The 21,356-nt window shown below is 42.9% G+C and overlaps 1 protein-coding gene across 1 annotated transcript in view; it reads left to right on the top strand.

Moving 5' to 3' along the window:
• The window catches only part of DNAH7 (dynein axonemal heavy chain 7), a 482,851-nt gene that overhangs the window by 5,822 nt on the left and 455,673 nt on the right, over window positions 1-21,356 (top strand). Inside the window, exons 2-3 of the mRNA XM_088451023.1 lie at window positions 6,240-6,420; window positions 19,933-20,020. Coding sequence (XP_088307149.1) covers window positions 6,240-6,420; window positions 19,933-20,020 — 269 coding nt within the window. The remainder of the gene's footprint in view (window positions 1-6,239; window positions 6,421-19,932; window positions 20,021-21,356) is intronic.

Genomic DNA, 21,356 nt, shown 5'->3' with positions numbered 1-21,356 from the left:
CAAAATGGTTCAGATGAAAGTCATAGAGGAATGACAAATATATTCTAAGCTGTCAAGAAAACTAAAGTATAAAAAAATCCATGTAATGTCATCCCAGAAAGGCTTCTTCCCTCTTTATAATATGAAGTCCAAGTTTTTTTTCCAAACAATGTATTTCAGTAGCTGCAAACATCAGAGATTGGTTTATTGTGTAACACTAGTACCCCCAGTTATCTGTACACCTCTTCTACTGGACGCAGCTGTGAGCATTAAATCTAAATCACTTGAAGGGGTATGGTCTAAATTATATCAAATGGTAGACTTCTAACATACCCAAATGTATGAACAATTTTAATTCAAACATTATGTTCATCAAACATTTAGGATAAAATAAACTTATCTTGGATTGTGAGATATATCAGCAGACATAGTCACATCAGTAAAGAATATATTTACGATATATAGCTCACACTCAGCTGATAACAAGTGTTCTATACCAAACAGTGACTTTTATACCAAAGCTGAGTGACATCACATTTATGATGGAATTCAGGGACTGATTCAGCAAGTAATGCAGTTGCTAATACGCACGCAATCGGTCAATTAATTTGCACTGCACATGCGTATGCATCGCAGTGCGCGAACCAGACGCGGTCAGAGCTGCGTACGCAGAGGCTATGCAGACGCATTACAGATTGATTGACAGGAAGTGCCGTTTGTGGGTGGGAGGTCATACAAATGTAGGCGTACCAGTGCATTTCAATGCCGTTGCATGGGCGTTCATAAATTATCCACTGCGATACCAGATGCCTCCTGAGGTCTCATAGCATGCGCAGAGGTTAGCAATTCCTGAGTGAGGTCTGGGCTTCATTAACTGTGCGTCTGGGTCCGAGGTTACTAGATGTTACTGATTGTTTTGCTATGTTGCCCTAGTACACGGATGTGAGTAAGGGGAAGTGGGCGTCCTTATGTCAGGCTGCGTTCGCAATGTGAATGCACACATTTAAATAGCACCGCTGATATTAGAAACTGTGGCGCGTGCGTATAAGAAGAATTGTGATCCTTAGTGAATCAGGCCCTCCGCCTCATGTTCAGTCATGATCAGCCTAGATAGCTGCTACATCTCAACCTGCCTGCATTTCACCACTAAATGATTTCTGCACATGTATTTCACCACTAAATGTAATGATTGGTGCACTTCCTTAAAGGTAGTGCTTTTTTTTTCTAAAGGTACCCAATAGTCCCACAGTGTCGGCACCTTTTTGTTTTTTAATATACTCCCTAAATGAATCTGGAAGTGGTAATTACATTAGAGGCCACGCTTAATCCAGTTGGAAATTTACTTGTTTAAAACAGGGTTCTCATATATTTAAATGGATGCGCCTACCAAAATAATTGAAGCATTAGAGGGCACAATATTCCTATACACTGTAGTGGTCCAACTTCATATGTATTTACTCTTCAAGATAGATACATTTATGTGAAGTGTAGGGTTAATAACAACCCCCCTCCCTTTCTTACTAAGTAATCACTACAAGGATACATAGGAGCAATTTGCAGTGTGCACAGTAATCTTTACACTTTTTTCACATCTTTACACACTATTATTTTCAGTTCTAATTCGCTGATTTTATTATTCTAATTATTTTATTATTCTTATTATTAATTAAAAATAATAAAAGTTTTTTTTTTTTAACCATGTGCATCTTTTCCTACTTGTATATAGTTTGTTACAAAACATCAGAGTGACCCAGCTAAAGTATGGGACAAAATGTTATGGTCAGATGAGACAAAAGTGGAGCTTTTTGGCTTCAATTCAAAAAAGATTTTTGTGTCGAAAACTTAACACTGCCTATTTCTCAGCAAACCCCATCCCAACAGTAAGCAGGGTGGGGACATCATGTTGTGGGGATGCTCTTCTTCAGTGCGGACTGGGCATCTTGTAACTAGAAGGAATCACCATGGATATGAGATGGTGCTGGTATAATTGGTATCACTGATATATATGACAAAATGAATATGAACAAATAAATAACAATTACTTAATCATTTCAAGCAGAGATTTCCAATAGTGTATGTCACAATATTGATCTTCCGGTATTATTTGTTAGATCCACTGTTTCTCCCAAATTCATGTATGAAAATAGCATGGAAAAAGATCAGAAATGGGAACTCGTCACATAAAATATAAATTCATATGAATTACATGTAAATCAAATGTTTGTGTTTCTGGACCGAAGGAAAGATTGCCTACCCCATTCACAGTGCAGTGGATCAGTAGTAAGCACATAGAGGTTTCTTTTCCACCCAAATCTCAGGTCTCCACAGAAACACATATGGGCACCCCAAAGTAGACAAAAATAAAGGTGGGCGTACGCTGCTCACATAGGTAGGTGCATTATTTTTCACACCAAGGTATCTTTTCAGGTGTTCCTCCTGTTAAAGGAGGTATTATCCCTCACCCCACAATAAATATATTGGGGCATATAAAAGGAAAAAACAACAGCTCTGTAAGTATTCAGTAGTTATTGAGAAAATAAAATAACAGATATCATGAACGCACAGTACTGGCCAACAAACTTGGAGTAGATGGTAATAAACATATATAACTTTAAATGTGATATAGAGATACAGCCTGAATTTAAGAGGAGGAACACCTGAAAAGATACCTTGGTGTGAAAAATAATGCACCTACCTATGTGAGCAATGTACGCCCACCTTTATTTTTGTCTACTTTGGGGTGCCCCATATGCGTTTCTGTGGAGACCAGAGATTTGTGTGGATAAGAAACCTTTATGTGCTTACTAGTCCTGCACTGCACTCAGGGCCGGATTAACAATGGAGCTGGTGGAGCTACAGCTCCCCACCCCCATTGAAAATAGGCCCACAGGATCCCCTGCAGATGGTGTTGACAGAAAAAAAATGTTTTCCTGTCACCACCAGCGGCCGTCTATACAACACCCCTGGCCAATTCAAAAGCATCACTGTGACTCTCACTACCGGATTCCCGAAGCCCCTCCCACTCTTTTGCGGCTGTCTTAAGCTCTGCCCTATAAACCATGGCTCCACCCACTTATTTTGCTAAGCCTAGCCCAATCCCTCTGGCCTCCTGAAGCTCTGGCTATTCAACCCCTTACCGAAGCTCTGTAGTTCCCGCCGGGTGCCCCAAGCACCGCCCCCACCGACATGAAGCCCTACCAATTCCCCTTGTCTGAATGAACCTACACTCACTGCAGCCGCCTGATGACTGGAGGAGCATAGTGAAGAGAAAAGGAGTTGGCACAAGTACACTTTTTTTTTAATTAGTTTTAAGCTCACAGTTTAATTTCCCTATGAAATTTGGACAATGGGGAGTGTTCTTCCTGCACTAGGTGGTAGTAGTCAGTGTAAGGGATCCTCACCCAATCAGGCTGCTCAGTCCTGGGACCGCCAGGCCTCGCCCATTGCCGGGAGCAGAAGCAGCGCCTCCCCCTGCTCCCAAGGCGGCCACTCACCGTTGAAGCAGTTGAGAGCTGGGAGCGGAGCGCAGCAAGGCGACCACAGGGAGTCCGGCTCATAGCCCCCCACACCGAGCAGAGGCAGCGCAAGAGCCCAGAGGAGGAGGAGAGGCTGGAGAGGGAGCACTTCTGGAAGATCATCAACACCTCCTGCTATGGGTGAGTGTATGCATTCCCTCCTCACTGTGAGCAGTCAGAACATGGTCCTTCTGGCTTCCCTCTATCAGTGTATCGTGTGGGCAGCAATGGTTCCTCAGCATCCCTGTAGTGGTGCTATGGATGTGTATAGGTAACAGCAACTATAGAATATTTCTGATGGCTTCTAAAACATAGTAGGCAACTCTTAAGCCAGGTACACACTAGACGATATGTTATCCGATCTGACGGATCAGACGACATATCATCCACATCAGGCAGTGTGTACCAACTATGTCGCTGACGATGGGCACTCCCATGCGCCGTCAGCGACAATGCTTGCCGGACCTGCATGCAGGTCAGGTACGACGGGTGATATCGTCAGCGGGGGCCTTGCTGCCGAATGCAGCGTGGCCCCCGCTGTTCCATCGCAGCCGGCACAGGCAAGTGTGTATGCAACCCGCTGGGTCCCGCCGCTCACATTATCGCCTCCTTGCCCCCAGTACTGCCCCAGCTACTATGTACCTTTGCACACTCCATACCTCCAGTACTGCATGCCTCGAACCCCCTCCTTGCCCCCCAGTACTGCTCCAGCTGCTTTCTACCCTTGTTCCCTTCCTAGCACTGTCTGCCCCTAGCTCCCTCCTTGCCCCCAGCACTGTCACAACTGCTGTCTGCACCTACCCCTCCCTACCCATGGCACCCCTCTACCCCCACTTCTCCCTGCCTATACTACAGCTCTACCCCAACTGCTACCTGCCCCCAGCAATGTCCCAACTGTTGCGTGTCCTCACCCGCCATAATATGTGATGAGACCCAGAAACTGTGGAGTAGGACCCCAATATTTTAAAGTGAGGGGTCTCTGGGACCCACAATATTTTTTTTGCTCACCGTGATCACTGGTACCCAGCATTGCTGTTCTGATCCAGTTTTGTGAATGCATCTATTTATTTTATTTTTTTTAAAAAGGCTACAGCTAAGAAGGCTGTTTATTTATTGATTTACTACAGTGGATAGAGATGTGGCAGGAACACTTATAAAAAAAATATGGCAACAGTGGAAATTTTTTCTTTTTTAATAACTTCAACTATTCTAGCACTCGTAAACAATACAGTTCATACCATGTCACACACACAAAAAAAACATTATTATTTTTGCGGTAGCTGCACTACAAAGTGGTTAAAGGTAGGTGCTAGCTATGCCCTTTGTGGAGTTAGCCGGACCCCACGGCACAGGCACACACCCTGTGTAGACCACACCCACACAGCACTGGCCCCACCCCCTCATCTCAAGTCCAAACGACACAACGCTGGTCACTGACTGCACTGTGAGTGGGGTAGGCAATCTTTTTTTGGGGCCAAAAATGTTAAAAAATGTTTAATGTACATGTATTTCATATGACTTTTTCTTTTTCCATGATATTTTCATACATGAATTTGAGAGAAACAAATGGATCTATCAAATACAACCGGAAGATAAATATTCTCAGATACACTATTGAAAATCTTTTTAAAGGATTAAGTATTTTATTTATTTGTTCATATTCATTTTGTCAAATTTGTCAGTGATACCAGTTATACCAGCACCATCTCATGGCCAGGGTGATTCTTTCTGTTTACGACTTCTGTTGAGTGTGGTGTTACTCTATTTATACCCTGAGAGGTGGGTAGGAAGCAGGTTAGCGCATTGACAAGATACCCATCTTCCCTTTATATATGGGCAGCTTGTAAAAATTGAAGGATCGACAAATGGTGCAAAATGCCGGGAGATATGACAAGACAGCCTGCTAGAAAACCAAAGCTTTGGCAAAAGTTCGTCTTTCAGCAGAACAATGATCCCAAGCACAAGGCCAGGGGGGATGTAGTTGATATCCCCGCTGTTGGGATGCCAGCACTCAGAATGCCCGAGCGCAATCCTGACACCAGTTTGAATCCCAGCACTGGCATCCCGACTGCCGGCATCCAGACTGTAAGTGTTGGGGTTAGGGGCAGGGTTAGGCACTAGGAGGATGGTTAGGGTTAGGCATTAGAGGGAGGGTTATTTTAGGGTTAGGCACTAGGGGGAGGGTAAGGATTAGACCATGGGGGGGGGATAGGTTTAGTCCGCATGTAGGGATGGTTAGGTTTAGGGGCAGGGCTAGCATACTTACCGACAGGTGTCTGTCTCCTACCCCTGCCTGAATGCCAGCGTCTGGACTCTGACCGCCTGGACCATGAGCGCCGCCACCCCGTATCCAACTTGGCCAGAGCAACACTGGTGTGATTGAACCACAAATAGATGGTCACTACAATGGCCAAGTTCCATTCTAGATTTCTATCCAGTTGAGAATCTGAGGCACTATTTGAAAATTGCTGCTCAGCATAGAATAGAATAGCGCCGGGAAATCCATCCCGGCGCTATTCAGATTGCACTGAATTTAATCGCCATTTTTACTAATGCGTGTATATATATATATATATATATATATATATGTATGTGGATATATATCTCCACAGCCCGCCAACAAGCCATTCAATGTTTATATTGTGGGCCCACCACTCGCCCTAGGTCTTTCAGAACTAAAAAATTATTTACTGTACTATTTATATATTGTGAAATGTGAAAAGCTTCATGTGATTTATATTTTAGGACTTTTTGTCATACCACAACACAAGAAAAGCAAAATCGTGAATACAAGCTTTCCAAAGGGTAAATCGCCAAAATATGATCATTTCTCTGCTGGACCTTCCTCTGTAATTACACAAAGCAGTTATTCTCACCCAAAGAGAAATCGGGAACAGTTCAGGAGTGCTCTTGTTGGAATTCTAATGTAAGTTACATTTTTATTTAATTTTTTATATTTGAGGTCATTTAGTCTATCACAGCGTTGGTTAATAGACAACTTCTATCATTTAACAGATACAGATCATGGACAAACACAATCTTAGTAGATGTTTCATTGAAATAAAAACATATAACATTATTTAAATGCTTACACTTATACAATTTGTGAAGTGATAATGATCCATCTGACTCTTGCACTATTTGGTAAAATGACCATAAGTAAAGTTGGCCATACACTATACAATTATCTGTCAGATATCTGGCTGGTTGGAATGAAAACCTGGTAATGTATGGGAGTAAATGACAATCGTCCGTTTGCTCACAAACACTGGAAAATAGCTAAAAATGGTTGTTCAGATAAATTGGTTAAAACACACACATTTGAAAAATTTTTTTCCTTTTTTCAGTATTTAAAACCATATGATCGACTGTCATTTGCTCCCATACATTACCAGGTTTTCAGTCCAACCAGCCAGATGATATCTTACAGAAAACTGTATAGTGGATGGACAGCTTAAAACTATGCCTATTATTGATTAAAAACAATATTTATTGGCTAAAGAAACATTGCAGACAACTAACTTAGTAATAATTCACACAAATTAACTAATTATATAGAAAAAGGTGAGTATTTGTAATATATTACACAAGAGAAATAAAAAATGATACTTGAGGTAATATTACAAATTATAATAAGCATTAAATATGATAATTATGAAGTAATTTTTTAACTGATTTATAAATTCCCTGTACTTGAACAGTTTTCTGTTCACTACAATGGGAAGAGAAAATAATTTCACCTCATAACTGTACGGGATGCAGGGCCTGATTCAGCAAGCAACGCACAGGAGAGAACACACACACTTGGCAGATGGTTTTGTACTGTGCATGTGTATGCATCGCACTGCGCGCGAACTAGCCAGTGCGATGGAGTAAGCATACGCCAGACTACACGCGGCATGTACGCAGACCCCTTCAGATAATGATTGACAGGAAGTGCTGTTTGTGGGTGGTGACGGGGGGTGGTGGGGGCGAACGGAGGCGTGCCTGTGCTGATCAGGCCCACAGTCCTGGGGTTGTGGCCATTTGTAATGACCAGTGACACCAGTTGGAACCATGATGGTGACTTGGAGTTGATCTTGAGACATGACCTTTATAATTTCTCCTGGATACTTTCTCATCATATTTCACTACTACCCACTGATCAGGAGTGAAGTTTGTAGTTCTCTCCACCTGCTGAACAGTTGGGGAGGTGCTAATTTTTGTTATACCTATGTGATAGAATTTGAAGCGTCTTGTATACTTCTTGTTGAACTCGGAAGATGGTCCATCGCTCCCAATGACTTATTTGTTTATCACAATATTGTTAGTCTTGGTAATCTCGCAATAAAGTGTATAAAAAAACACTAACATCGTGTATTTTTCTTTTTTAGTCGAATCTGAGCAAATAAAATTTGTTTTGCAAGTAAGCTATTGGTTGGAGTAGCTTATGTAGTTGAATGTATATAGCCAATTCAGTTGTGGGAAGGAGATATCTCATTATTTGCACCAGATAACTGTAGTTGGGTTTAAAATGTTAGTGAAAGAATGTTATCTCTATCCCATATGTGACGTCACGTATGGGACAAAACAAAATCAACAATAACTTCTCCAGGTATGACCGAACACTGTTCATAAATTAGCATGGCAAACATTTACAAATTCATTTCACATGTTTATAATTCTATTAAATTCTTCTTTGAAGGTTAAATACTGCTTTCCTGTAGCGTAGCTAGAGTATTTGGAGCCCAGTGCAGGTTAAGAATTGGAGCCTTGACCCCCCCCCTCCCCCAAGTACAGCCATGGCCAAAAGTTTTGAGAATGACACAAGTATTGGTTTTCACAAAGTTTGCGGCTTGTGTTTTTAGACCTTTTGTCATATGGTACTATGGTATTCTGAAGTAAAATTACAAGCATTTCATAAGTGTCAAGGGCTTTTATTGACAATTACATTAAGTTTATGTAGAGAGTCAATATTTGCAGTGTTGACCCTTCTTTTTCAAGACCTCTGCAATTCGTCCTGGCATGCTGTCAATCAAATTTTGGGCCACATACTGACTGATGGCTGCCCATTCTTGCTTAATCAATGCTTGGAGTTTGTCAGCATTTGTGGGTTTTTGTTTGTCCACCCTTCTCATGAGGATTGACCACAAGTTCTCAATGGGATTAAGGTCTGGGGAGTTTCCTGGCCATGGACCCAAAATTTCAATGTTTTGTTCCCTGAGCCACTTAGTTATCACTTTGACCTTATGGCAAGGTGCTCCATCATGCTGGAAAAGACATTGTTCGTCACCAAACTGTTCTTGGATGGTTGGGAGAAGTTGCTTTTGGAGGATGTTTTGGTACCATGCTTTATTCATGGCTGTGTTCTTAGGCAAAATTGTGAGTGATCCCACTCCCTTGGCTGAGAAGCAACCCCACATAAGAATGGTCTCAGGATGCTTTACTGTTGGCATGACACAGGACTGATGGAAGTTGCTTGACAGCATGCCGGGGCAATTTGTAGAGGTCTTGAAAAAGAAGGGTCACCACTGCAAATATTGACTCTTTGCATAAACTTAATGTAATTCTCAATAAAAGCCTTTAACACTTATGAAATGCTAGTAATTTTCCTTCAGTATACCATAGTAACTTCTGACAAAAAGGTCTAAAAACTCTGAAGCAGCAAACTTTGTGAAAAACAATACTTGTGTCATTCTCAAAATGTCTGGCCATGGCTGTGTCTGTGTGCTGGGAAAGTGGGCGTGGTCACATGCCACAAGGGGCGTGGCCACAGGAAAATGGGGCGTGTAAATATTACACACCGTTTCTCGTCACTCTGGGAACATTCCTTTAGATTCCATATGCACCTTAATGCCCCAAGTAGTAGTGTCCCTCTTTCAATGCCCACTATAGTAGTGCCCCTTATGCAATGTCCCCAGGAGCAGTGCCCCTTATACAATGCTCCCAGTAATGCACCTTTATACAGTGCCCCTTATGCAGTGTCCCCAGTAGTGCCCCTTATGCAGTGGCCCTTATATAGTGCCCCTTCTATAGTGCCCCCAGTAATATCCTCTTATACAGTGCCTGTCACAAACCGTGCCAGAAACCTCCGCCCCAGACCCTTGTACCTTCCTGTGCATCTGTGCCGTCGCACTCTGCCGTGCTATCTGCCTGCTACTCTGGTGATCTCTGGTGCAGGGCCTCTGTTGGAGGATCGGCTGCAACATCCCCACTGTTGCCTGTGTCCCGCTGCCGCAGATCCCTGTGCGCGCGGCGGTCCAGCATTCAAACTCTCCAGGACCTGGGCGAAGCCATCTTGGGCCAGGTCAGGTGATACCGATGCATCCAGTCAGCAGCAGTCCCTAGTTGCCTCAGGCAATCCGCTCCAGCCTGGTGCTATAAAGGACCTCACTGTAACACATGCTGGTTGCCAGTACAACAATGTCCATTGCTGCAGCATGACCTATGTTCCTGAGCTCCTGGTGTGAAACCTATGCTTTCCAGCACAACAAAGCAAATCCAAGTTCTTCAGTTCAATCCACAGTACTCCAGTCCGGAGACAATTCCAATTCTTCAGTTCAATCCACAGTACTCCAGCCCGGAGTCAAATCCAAGTTCTTCAGTTCAGTCCACGATACTCCAGTCCGGAGATCAAAATAATTCAAGTTCCAAGTCTACAGTTCCTTTTCCAAGTTCAACGACTAATTAGAGACTTTCCCCTACAATCTTATTCAGCATCTTCTAGTTGCGTTATTTCTGCTCAGAGGACTCTAGTAATTCATCTTACACTACAATCTTTTTATTTAAACTGTATGAGCAGAAATTGTATTAATCCGTCCAGTTTCAAACCAACTACTGATCCAGGTGTCTCTGTCCAACACCTCAGTTCGGTTACACAACTCCAAGTTCCTCATTCCATGACAGTGCCACTAGTAGTGGTCCCACTATGCAGTGCCCCCATTAGTGGTCCCAGTAGTGGTCCCCCTGTGCAGTGCCCCTTATACAGTGCCCCCAGTAGTAGTCCCCCCTATGCAGTGCCCCTTATATAGTGCCCCCAGTGGTAGTCCCCTAAGCAGTGCCCCAAGTAGTAATCCCCCCTTTCCAGTGCCCCCAGTAGTGGTCCCCCATATGTAGTGCCTCCAGTAGTAGTCCACACCCTATGCAGTGCCCCCAGTAGTGCCCCTTATATAGTGCCCCCAGTAGTAGTCCCCCCTATCTCCCTATGCAGTGCCCCTTATATAGTGCCCCCAATAGTAGTCCCCCCTATGCAGTGCCCCCAGTAGTTGTCCCCCCTAGGCACTGCCCCAGTAGTGCCCCTTATATAGTGCCCCCAGTGGTAGTGCCACCTATGCAGTGCTCCCAGTAGTGGTCTCCCCTATGCAGTGCCCTTAGTAGAGCCCCTTATATAGTACCCCCAGTAGTAGTCCCCCCAATGCAGTGCCCCCTCCTATGCAGTGCCAGTGGCACTTACATATATAAGGATAAAGACAGACACACACACACACACACACACAAAACACCTGAATCCCTGCTCCCTCACCCGCCGCTGTCCGCTCCTTCGTCCTCCCAGCCCGCTCTGCACGTCATGACGTTTCTCCCACTACCCACTGTGGGAGCCGGAAGGTGGAGCTCATGAGTGATGAGAAATGGCTGCAGCGGCCATTTTCCGGCGTTTTGTGCAGTGCTGAGACCTCGGGAGAGGTAAGTATTAGATAATATGGGTGCAGGGTGTTCGGTGCGGGCCCCCCTGGACCCAGGGGCCCTTGTGCACCGCACACCCTGCACCCATTATAGATACGCCCCTGCTATAACCCCATTCCATTGATCCTTTGACATCTGCTTGTACGTCCTCATGTTTTGCCTCTATTTTACTTCTAGTAGCTGAGGAGCTGCAACCCAGACTGAATTTTTTTTTTTTTTTTGTGGCATGGCTATTCTGAAACTTAAGTTGGCCACACATCTAAAGATCATCTGTCCAACCAGCCAACTAGTTTGATTGGTTGGAATGAAAATCTGGTAACGTACGGGAGTAAATGATGATCAGCAATTTGCTCCTAAATGCCAGAAAACAGATGAAAATGGTCGTTCAGACAAGTTTGAACAAATTGTTTAGATCAAACATTTAACAAACAACAGTTTTTGTCCATTTTCCGGCGTTTGGGACCAAATTGCTGATTGTCATTTGCTTTCATACCTTACCAGATTTTCATTCCAACCAATCAACTAGTTAGCTGGTTGGACAGATAATCTTTATATGTGTGGCCAGCTTAAGTCTTTGGTGTGCTTTAACAGTGAATGGTCTTGAAAAGGACTGTTTTTTTGAATATAGTTTTATAGACACGTACATAATAAATTACTTATTATATTGTTGATTATCTGGGAGAAACTCCAGAAAAAAAGAAGGATGGATATATTTCCAAAATGTGGAATGGATGAAGTGCAAGGATCTGTGAACTGTGGGCCTGATTCAGACCCGGACGCTATTTGCGGCCGCTCGCTCTCAAAAAAGTGCCGGATATTTAAATTAGGGATGTGCAGGCTCGGATAGGTTCGAGTTTGCACGCTGAGGGCCTGATTCAGACCCACTCGCGAGCGGCTGTCCGCTCGCAAGTGGGTCGATGGTGTGCACTGCGCATGCGCACGACGGAGGGAGCTCCGTCGTGCGCATGCGCGAGACGCGACGAGCGAAGGACTTTACTTCGCTCGCTGTGTCTGATCAAAGGGGGCGTGCTGTCGATGTTTATTGACAGCACGCCCCCTTTGGTGGGCGTGCCGGGGGCGTGCCTCCCAGACGGGGGCGTTCCCAAGGGAACGCCTACCGTCAGAAGCCGGCCCCACTGACATCACTAGTGATGTCAGTGGGAGTGATTTTGGCTCTGATAGAGCTAAAATCACTCCGGGCCTTGAGGTTGAGAAACTCAACCGCAGGCTTCGGCTCGCAGTGGCGATGGTCGCGATGGTCAAGACCATCGCGACCATCAACCTGCACGCTCGTATATGCTGTGGGTGGTGACCCACAGCTATACGAGCGTCCAGGAGGACGCTCCATAATTATGGAGGTGGGCCCTGATTCAGAGTGAGCGCTCTGGTCAGAGCGTCTGGCTCTGAATCAGGGCCTGAGTTCGGATTTTCATCCCTAATTTAAATTGAGCGCTCGCTCTTTGCGGTGTGAGGACGCCTCTATGTCTGTGCGAGCGCCCGCTAAATGCACTCGTTATTTTTTCAAGACGCCCCTTTGCCGTTCGCAAATCACGTCATCTCCTGTTTTTATTGTATTAATCGGGAACATCGACCGGCATCTGAACTGCTCGCAGCGCTTGCGGTACGAATTACTTCCCGCAATCACTGCGAGCAGTTCAGGCTAAAAGACAACCAAGTGACGTGATCGATGACGCTCCTTTGCTAATTATGCACTCCCATTAAACGCCCTTTTGACCGTTGGGCACGCCTGCGTTCGGATCTCCACTCCCCCGTTTTCAAGCACCTTCCCCTGTTACCACCCACAAACGGTACATTCTGTCACTCAAAATAGCATCCCCTCTGTGTTTTACGAGCGCACGATTTCCGACCGCAATGACTGATTTCCGCACGCACATTGCGACCCATACGCATGCGCAGTTGTGCGACCATCGCTCAGAGCGAGCGTGCGGACGCTTACGAGCAGGTCTGAATCAGGCCCTGTGTGTTTAGCTCTCTAGTGACTGGCAAATAATTATATACAAAAAGTGACAAAGAATGAAGTAATAAGTAATAAAGGGAGAGAGTTTGAAAATATTCTGTGGTATAGGAAAATATGTAAATTGGTAAGTACAGGTTGAGTCTCCCATATCCAAAATGCTTGGGACCAGGGGTATTTTGGATATATCGGAATATTCCGTATTTTGGAATATTTGCATAATATAAAGAAATATCTTGGGTATGGGACCCATATCTAAACACATAATGCATTTATGTGTTATATACACCTTATACACACAGCCTACAGGTCATTTTCTACAATATTTTTAATAATTTTGAGCATCAAAAAAAGTTTGTGTACAAACATGAAATTCATTTATGTTTCATATACACCTTATACACACAGCCTGAAGGTTATATTATACTGTATTTTAATGATTTTGTGCTTTAAAAAAAGTTTGTGTACATTGAACCATCAGAAAGCAAAGGTTTCACTATCTCAGTCATACTAAAAATATTCCGTAATTCGGAATATCTGGATATGGGAGACTCAACCTGTAATCTAATCAACGTATAAGATAGCAATGACTTATCTAATAAATAAATCCAGTCAACATTCCACATAATGTCATAGTTGATATACAGTATATACATAAAGTGTTGCATAATGCCCCAAAAAATAAACCCTGCAAGTCTCAAGCATCAGGGACATGCAGAGGTATAACGATAAATTGCCTTAAAATCCCAGAGTTCAAAAAAAGAGACACTCAACATAGAGTCATCTGACCCTATGGCTACTTCTATCTGGGGTGTGCAAATCCCTACAGTGAGCTCCAAATGAGAGAGTGTCACAGGGTTGATAATTATAAAAGGCAGAAAGTGGGATCTTCTGTTAGATACAGTTTAGCAGGTAGGTACACCCTGATAAATCAGAGCAGTGCTTATTTTAGACCACATGGCTTCCAGTTTTCTAGAGCAGTTATTAATAACAGTTATTAAATAGTCATTAATATATTTGCCTGATTGTTGTTGAACTCTCCATTCTTTTATATGGTGTATTAAGGAAAGTATAAGAATTAGGCTTAAATAGTTTAATAAAAATTATGAAATTTTCTATACCAAACAGTGACAATGCTATGGCAATACACGAGTACCTGCTATGCTATTGCCATGGTGAGGAGAATACATCCAAGTCAGTAGACACAGCAACCAATGTTGGAGACTTGGCCAACTATCCTTGGAATTACTTACTTTTATCAAAGCTCTAGGAATGCCTCCTCATAAACTGATGCTGAAAACTGGAGTCTGTATTATGTTGTTTTGTAACCTTTAGGCATCTCAACCCTGCAGTGGTACTCAACTGCAAATGTATAGCTTGAAAAGCAGGGAATTCACCACCATTTTTGGAATCTCTAGGGCACTAATTTCTAAAACACTCATCCAGTGTAATTAATGCCCCACAGCACACCACAAAATGCAATAGCTTCTGTGAAAGAGAAGCAACCAGCAACTCCTTTGTCAGTGAGGAATTTGGCAAAGCTCCACTTCTGAGGGACATAGGATGCCACCCTTCTTCTATCTTTAAAAGACAGTGTGTTTTATATATAATAATTAAGGTGGATTTATACCTCCCTCCTGCAAAGGTAAGATGCAGTGGTAGTGGGGCGTAAGCCCGGGAAAGGGTGCCACCTCTAAGGGTGGTTTAAGTGCTTGTGCGGGTCCTGTTGAAACCCCTTGTCAGAGGCCACAATACATATACAGTGTGCCAAGGGGCATAGAGATGGCAGTTTCAGATGGCTTCAGTTCAGCTGTTGGGCCCAGCAAGTTCAAGTGTCATCGCTGTTGCCATCTCTGTCTCTCTTTTGTTGATCATGCGGCCTCCATGTGGTGTTATCTGCCACCACAACTTCTATGAAATTGGGGAACAAGTGTCCTGGCTCTATGAAAAGCAATAAGCATGATATAAAAGTAAGTTACCAGGCTACTGCAATCTGGCAGATGACTATGAGCGATAGTCTTTACCAGAAACAGAAGAAGGAGATAGATACTGGAGGACAGTCAGAGTTACTAGCAGCTAACTGTATTGTCAATTCTACTGGTACGAGCCCGAAAAAGAGAATAATAAAAAGCGCTGCTGATTGGAGACCCTTTAGCGTAATAATAATAAATACAATTTAATGTCACATACAAATGGCCATATATAAGGACACACAAAAATACAAGACAATTTACATAAACTACAGTATATAAAATTTTCTAAAATATCAGGTTAATATCTGAGCATATAATTATAGAGCAGCCACAAGATATAGCAGACCACCAACACCTCCACATATGTTGCTGTATTGTGAATAATATACATATAAATAATACACATAAAACTGCTCCACAGACCACTGGTCGTTCCTCTGACTTATGTCCCAGCCAGGTAGGCATAATATCAGCTATCATTCATCCGCTTTGTATGCAGTAATAATTGCCAAAAGTCTTATTATTGCCCAGATAATGATATTCACTGAGAGTTGTTTTTAGTTGTTTTTAAGATTACTCACAGTCTGATCCAACAGGGCGCCCTGTATTGGTGGATGATAATGTGGAGCTGGAGTCTGTAACGCGTTTCCCCGCCTTGTGGTATTCCTCAGCGGCTTCCTCAGACAGAGGAAGCGGATGAATGATAGCTGATATTACGCCTACCTGGCTGGACACTATGGGCCAAATGTAATAGGGTGAGAGTTTAGAAAAGTGAGAGTTTCTGACACTTTTTAAACTTTACCAATGTAATAGAGTCCAAAAACAAAGTAACAGAGCGAACTTGCATGTTTTTTTAGACTTAAAAAACTCTCACGATTTAAAATCTCATTCAGATGTTTTCCCATTTTGAAGATAAAACTCAACCAATGTGAGAGTTTACTGCTAAACTCTCACATTTTCTAAACTCTCACCCTATTACATTTGGCCCCATATCTCATTAAGAGTGATGGGAAGATCCCTATCTCTCCAAGAGAAAGTTTTCAAATATTAAATGGACAGAAAATATATGAGATCGTGTATTTACACATATCTATGATCAAGTCTCTCTCAACCATCAAGGACACAAAGTACTGCTATACAATTAGCCTTGACCCAATAAAAAGGGTGTAGATTAAAATACACTTGGAACCTTGAAGTGTTATTTTTCTGGGACATAAGCCAGGGGAACGACCAGTGGTCTGTGGAGCTGTTTTATGTGTATTATTTATATGTATATTATTCACTTCCACAATACAGCAACATATGTGGAGGTGTTGGCATAATTATATGCTCAGATATTAACCTGATATTTTAGAAAACAATTTTATATACTGTCGTTTATGTAAATTGTCTTGTATTTTTGTGTACTTATATATGGCCATTTGTATGTGACATTAAATTGTAATTATTATTATTAAGCTAAAGGGTCTCCAATCAGCAGCGCTTTTTATTATTCTCTTTTTCGGCTCTTACTGCTAAGAGGTGTGGCAATTACCTCTATTAAAAAGCTGCTGCATAGATTGGGAAATAAGTTTGATACAGTATCTCCATATGCTAATCAGGCGCTTAAGAGTGTGTGTTTTGGAATTCTACTGGTACATTTTTTATTTTTTACTTTCCACTGTTTTTCCATATTCCAACAATAAAACTCGACCGGAGTGTTACAGAATGGCAGTCACCAATGACTGCTATGTTATTGGTGGCTAAAAATGCTTCTATCTATCTACACTAGCCGTACATACTTTACATACTTTGCATACTACCAACTACAATTGATATTTCACTACAGCAGTGGTCGCCAACCTGTCGCTCGCGAGCTACCGGTAACTCGCGGTTGTAATTTTGGTAGCTCACCTTATGGCGGTAGCTTGCCTTACGGCTCTCATCTGACAAAGCATAGCGGCAATGCGTGATGGACACAGCCAACAGCCTTGCTGATCTATGCTGACCGCATCGCAAGAGACTGAGCACTTTGGGGGGCGTGGTTTGACTTGAGCCGTGCAGATGTGCTGCTGTGAGCTCTCCCTTAACGGCACTCCTAAGCCCACTTTAGATGAGCCCTCCACTCACCATCTGGACGGTACCCACTCTCCTGGCAATATACCACCTGCTGAGCTGCAGACCTGGGTCTCCGGTCTCTCTGCGAGCCCTCCATAGCCGTGACCTTGTCACACAGCTAAAACTGTTGACTAAATTTTGGGTCTGCAAGTCTCTCGGCCGGACACCATGGAGTTCTCCTGCAGAGGCTCTCTGTGTCGGCCTGGTGTGTCCACTTCTCCGATTTGCCCTAGGGAGCCGCTTCCGCTTCTTCAGAGTTAAAACCCAGTATTGGAGGGATTCATCATGCCTCCTATATTTAATTATCACTTCCGTAAAGCTGCTTTTGCTTCACTGTCTCTTCGCATCCTGGCCCTGATTCAGACCTGCTCGCTTCCGCAGGCAGCTCGCAGGGTCTGTGGGCATTTTTTTTTTCTTTCTCTCCTGGCGCTCGCAAAGCTGTGGGAGACCTCCCACAGGTTGTGCGAGCGACCTGGAGACTGTCGCGATCATCGCGACCATCGGCCTTGCGACAAGACCCTGTAGCAGGGTCTAGGCTTCCGCAAGGCCTAGTGGACTTCCTGCTCTAATAGAGCAGGAAGTCCACTACTGACATCAGTAGTGATGTCAGTAGGTCCTCCCACAAATGCCAGGCGTTCCTAAGGGAACACTTGCATTTGTGCAGCCACCCCCACTACCCGCCTGCAAAACGGGGCGAGCTGTCACTCACCATCGACAGCTGCCCCGTCTTGTAGTGAGCCCCGTAGCGACTGAAGTTCAGTCGCTCGGCAGGGCTCGTGCATGCGCACGCCGGACGCGTCACATGCGCACTGGCCAAACATTGAGCCGCTTGCGAGCGCTGTGAGCTCGAGAGCGGCTCTGAATTAGACCCCTGTCTTGAAGCTCCACATGTGCAGCTTGAAGACAGGTTGCAAAGAGACCGTGAAGCAGCAGGGGACAAGCTGGAGGAGTCAACTGAATTTGATACACCTGGGTCGGGGTAAGTGATTTGAGGCTGCAGTTCATCTGAAGAGTGCCATTATATTATATCTCCTTCTACATCTACATAGTGCTCAACATAAGTATTTTAAAAGTGTTTATGCATGCTCTGTAGCTAATTTTGTATATAAAATAAAATTTAGCTCTTCAAGAGGTTTCGTTTTTCTCAAATAGCTCACACCCCAATTAAGGTAGGAGACCACTGCTCTAAGAATCGGTATGATTTATGCCCGGCGGTTGGAATCCTGACAGCGGCATCCCAGCAGAGGAGGACATCCTGATCGTCCCCAGGTAAGTATATACTAACCTATTTCTACCCCCTAATCCTAACCCTCCCTTAGGGGTGCCTAACCCTAACCTTCCCCCAAGTGCCTAACCTTAACCCCCCTTCCCCGCCGCATAAACCTAACCTCCCGGGGGGGTGCCTAACCCTTAGTCCCCGCCGGGGGTGCCTAACGCTAACCCCCCCTTCCCCTAGCCTAAACCTAACCTAACCCTAAGTCCCCCCGGGAACCCTAAACCTAACCCTCCCCACCCCCCCACCCCGGGGCTATCCGCGCTCGGCGTCCCTTCGATCGGGATGTCGGGCTCCCAGCGTATGTCTAATGACAGGCGTCCGCATATCGACGCCTGTCTTTAGACCCTTGCCGAGATATGACAGTCGGAAAGCCGGCTGTCCGGATTAGGTCCGCCGGCTTCCCGACTGCATACCCTGCTCTACAGTGTCTCATGTTTCAATTGTTTCCCACACAGCCTAGATTGTAAGATTATTTGGGCAGTGTCACATTCACTTACTGTTTCATGTCATTGTATGTCATTTATTTTATCATGATCTCTTCAGAGTACAGCACTGTATAATATGTTGGCATTTTTAAAAATAAAGTATAACAATAATAAGGGCAGTGCCTTCAAACCATACATGCCACTCACCCCTTTGAGTTTAAGTGTTTGCAGTTACCTACATATCATGCTACATTCTGCCAGCACCAAAAACAAGGCTCAGATTTATTGCATTCAAGGTGGATGGGATCATCTTTAGGAGTCTGTACTTTTCACACAGGCCGTTGGACATACTCTGCGACAAGAAGAGTTTCATATTCTTTTTTTTTTTTTTTAATTAAGTACTTTTTATTGAAAATGTTTTCTTACCTCTAACAGTAGAACCGTTAATTATGTGGAACTACATTAAAATGCTGAGTGCCAGATAAATACTATCTATTCTAGAAATTTAGAAAATTGAACAGTTTTCTAAATCCTTGGTGACATTTACCAAACTACATAAATGCAGAAATTATAAAAATGACCTTTTCAAGTATTATATAGATCCATAGAAATGTTTCATATTTGAATGGATTAACGAAATTAGTGTTTATTTATATTACATGTTTTGTAATGTGCAAAATTACTGAACAACAGTATTATGATCCCAGTATATTAGTAAAGGAGATAGTAACAATATTTGCGTACTTTAGAAAATAGCCGTAATGTCTTCATAAAAGTTTGAAAAGGACAGAAACATTGACTGCTTTATGGTCTTGCTGTGTGAGGTTGCTAGTTTATTGCTGTTGATAAGGAATAGGACATGAGTTCTGGAAAGAGTCTCCAAATATACCATGCAAATGGTATGTATGCTGCAAAGTTGTGCTGCTTTCCTCTTGAATTAACATTTGGAGTTGCCATTTTATGTTAATACATGCTACTCTTACAACAAAGTAGTCTAAGTTTGATCATTTGCTTTGTGTTTGTTTTTCAGGAAAAATGATGATGCTACTCTGGAGTCCTTTCTACTTGATCAAAATATCTCATCCGCTGGAACAACTGGTTTAGATAAAGATCTCTTGGTAAGGGGCAGAGTTGAACTTGTGGTATACAGGGCACAGCAGCACATCCAGTTACATCTGTTCCTGTCATTTAAAAATATTATACACAGTCATGCACAATTTTTACCACAGTATAGCTATGATTTTGTGATATCAGAGGACAAAGGTCACATTTCTCATGAATTCCATATATCATAGCATACGTGCTACTACAATAGTGACCTACTTACATATGTGTTCACATACACCTATCAAGCCACACCAAATAGCCCCTACGGAATTCAACAGAAAAATATCTAACCTTAGCGCAAGTAAGGAGCAGCTAAAAATTAATTCCAGTGTTATCAAAAACTGGATTTAAATACAAACAACAAAAAACAATTTTCGCGCTCCAATGAGAGGATATTTTCTTATAGTTATACAATATAACAATATATTACATATAGAGTTACCCTCCTATTTGTGTTCCAAAATCCTGTTCTGATTCACACAATGTTTTCCAAAGGGTATCTCTCCCAGGGTATGCAAAACAGAATAACAATATAGAGAACTTATAGTGTAGTAAGTCCAAAAAGTTAATTCATATAGGGGATAGAGCCACAGTTCCAACTATTAGTTCAAGTGCTTCATGTGATCTGATCCAGACGAAAGGTCACCCGACATGTATAAAACATTAGAACTATTTGGATGCTCACATCAGTGCTTACATATGTGAAGATATTCCGTTCATATAAGAGTATCTTTAGCCCTTGTGTATTCGTAGATGTATGATTACAACACCTCTCACTCGTGTTCATAGGAAAATATCACACTCACTTGTATGCTTACATTTAACAAGTATTCTAGATTCCCATAAGGGTTTCTTTACATCTCCTCCTGGGGTTCAAAATCGGAGATTTTCTTCAAACTCAAAAAATTCCATATAGTATTTAAAGATATTTATTTGAATCCAAGAAAACAAAAAATGAAACTTAGTTGGGTAAATACAATGGAAATTTTTTTTGAAACCTTCTTTCTCTCTACATAAAGAGCATGAAATCCAAACAGAATGACGAAAAAGTGATATATAGGGGCCCCAATAGTCTCACCTTGCATCAGCAATCGCAAGTACCGAGCTTTCTTTAGGATAAAAACCTCACCACCAATGCGTTTCGACTGTTCCTAGGTGGAGGTATACTAATCCGGATGTCCTTTTTATTCTGTGCTAAGCCCCTCCCCTTTAAGGTATGGAACAATAACATCAATCAAACCAATATAAAACTTTGGAAATGTTATATTGATGACATTGCGTTCATTTGGCATTGCAAGGAGAGTGATCTCAACATATTTTGCGGGAAACTCAATTATAATATTTATA

The sequence above is a fragment of the Taudactylus pleione genome, unplaced genomic scaffold, assembly GCF_031769625.1.
Source record: "Taudactylus pleione unplaced genomic scaffold, aTauple2 ptg000536l, whole genome shotgun sequence".
In the NCBI taxonomy this organism is placed as follows: domain Eukaryota; kingdom Metazoa; phylum Chordata; class Amphibia; order Anura; family Myobatrachidae; genus Taudactylus; species Taudactylus pleione.
The sequence above is the reverse complement of the archived record's forward strand: the minus strand, read 5'-3'. Positions and strand labels throughout refer to the sequence as shown.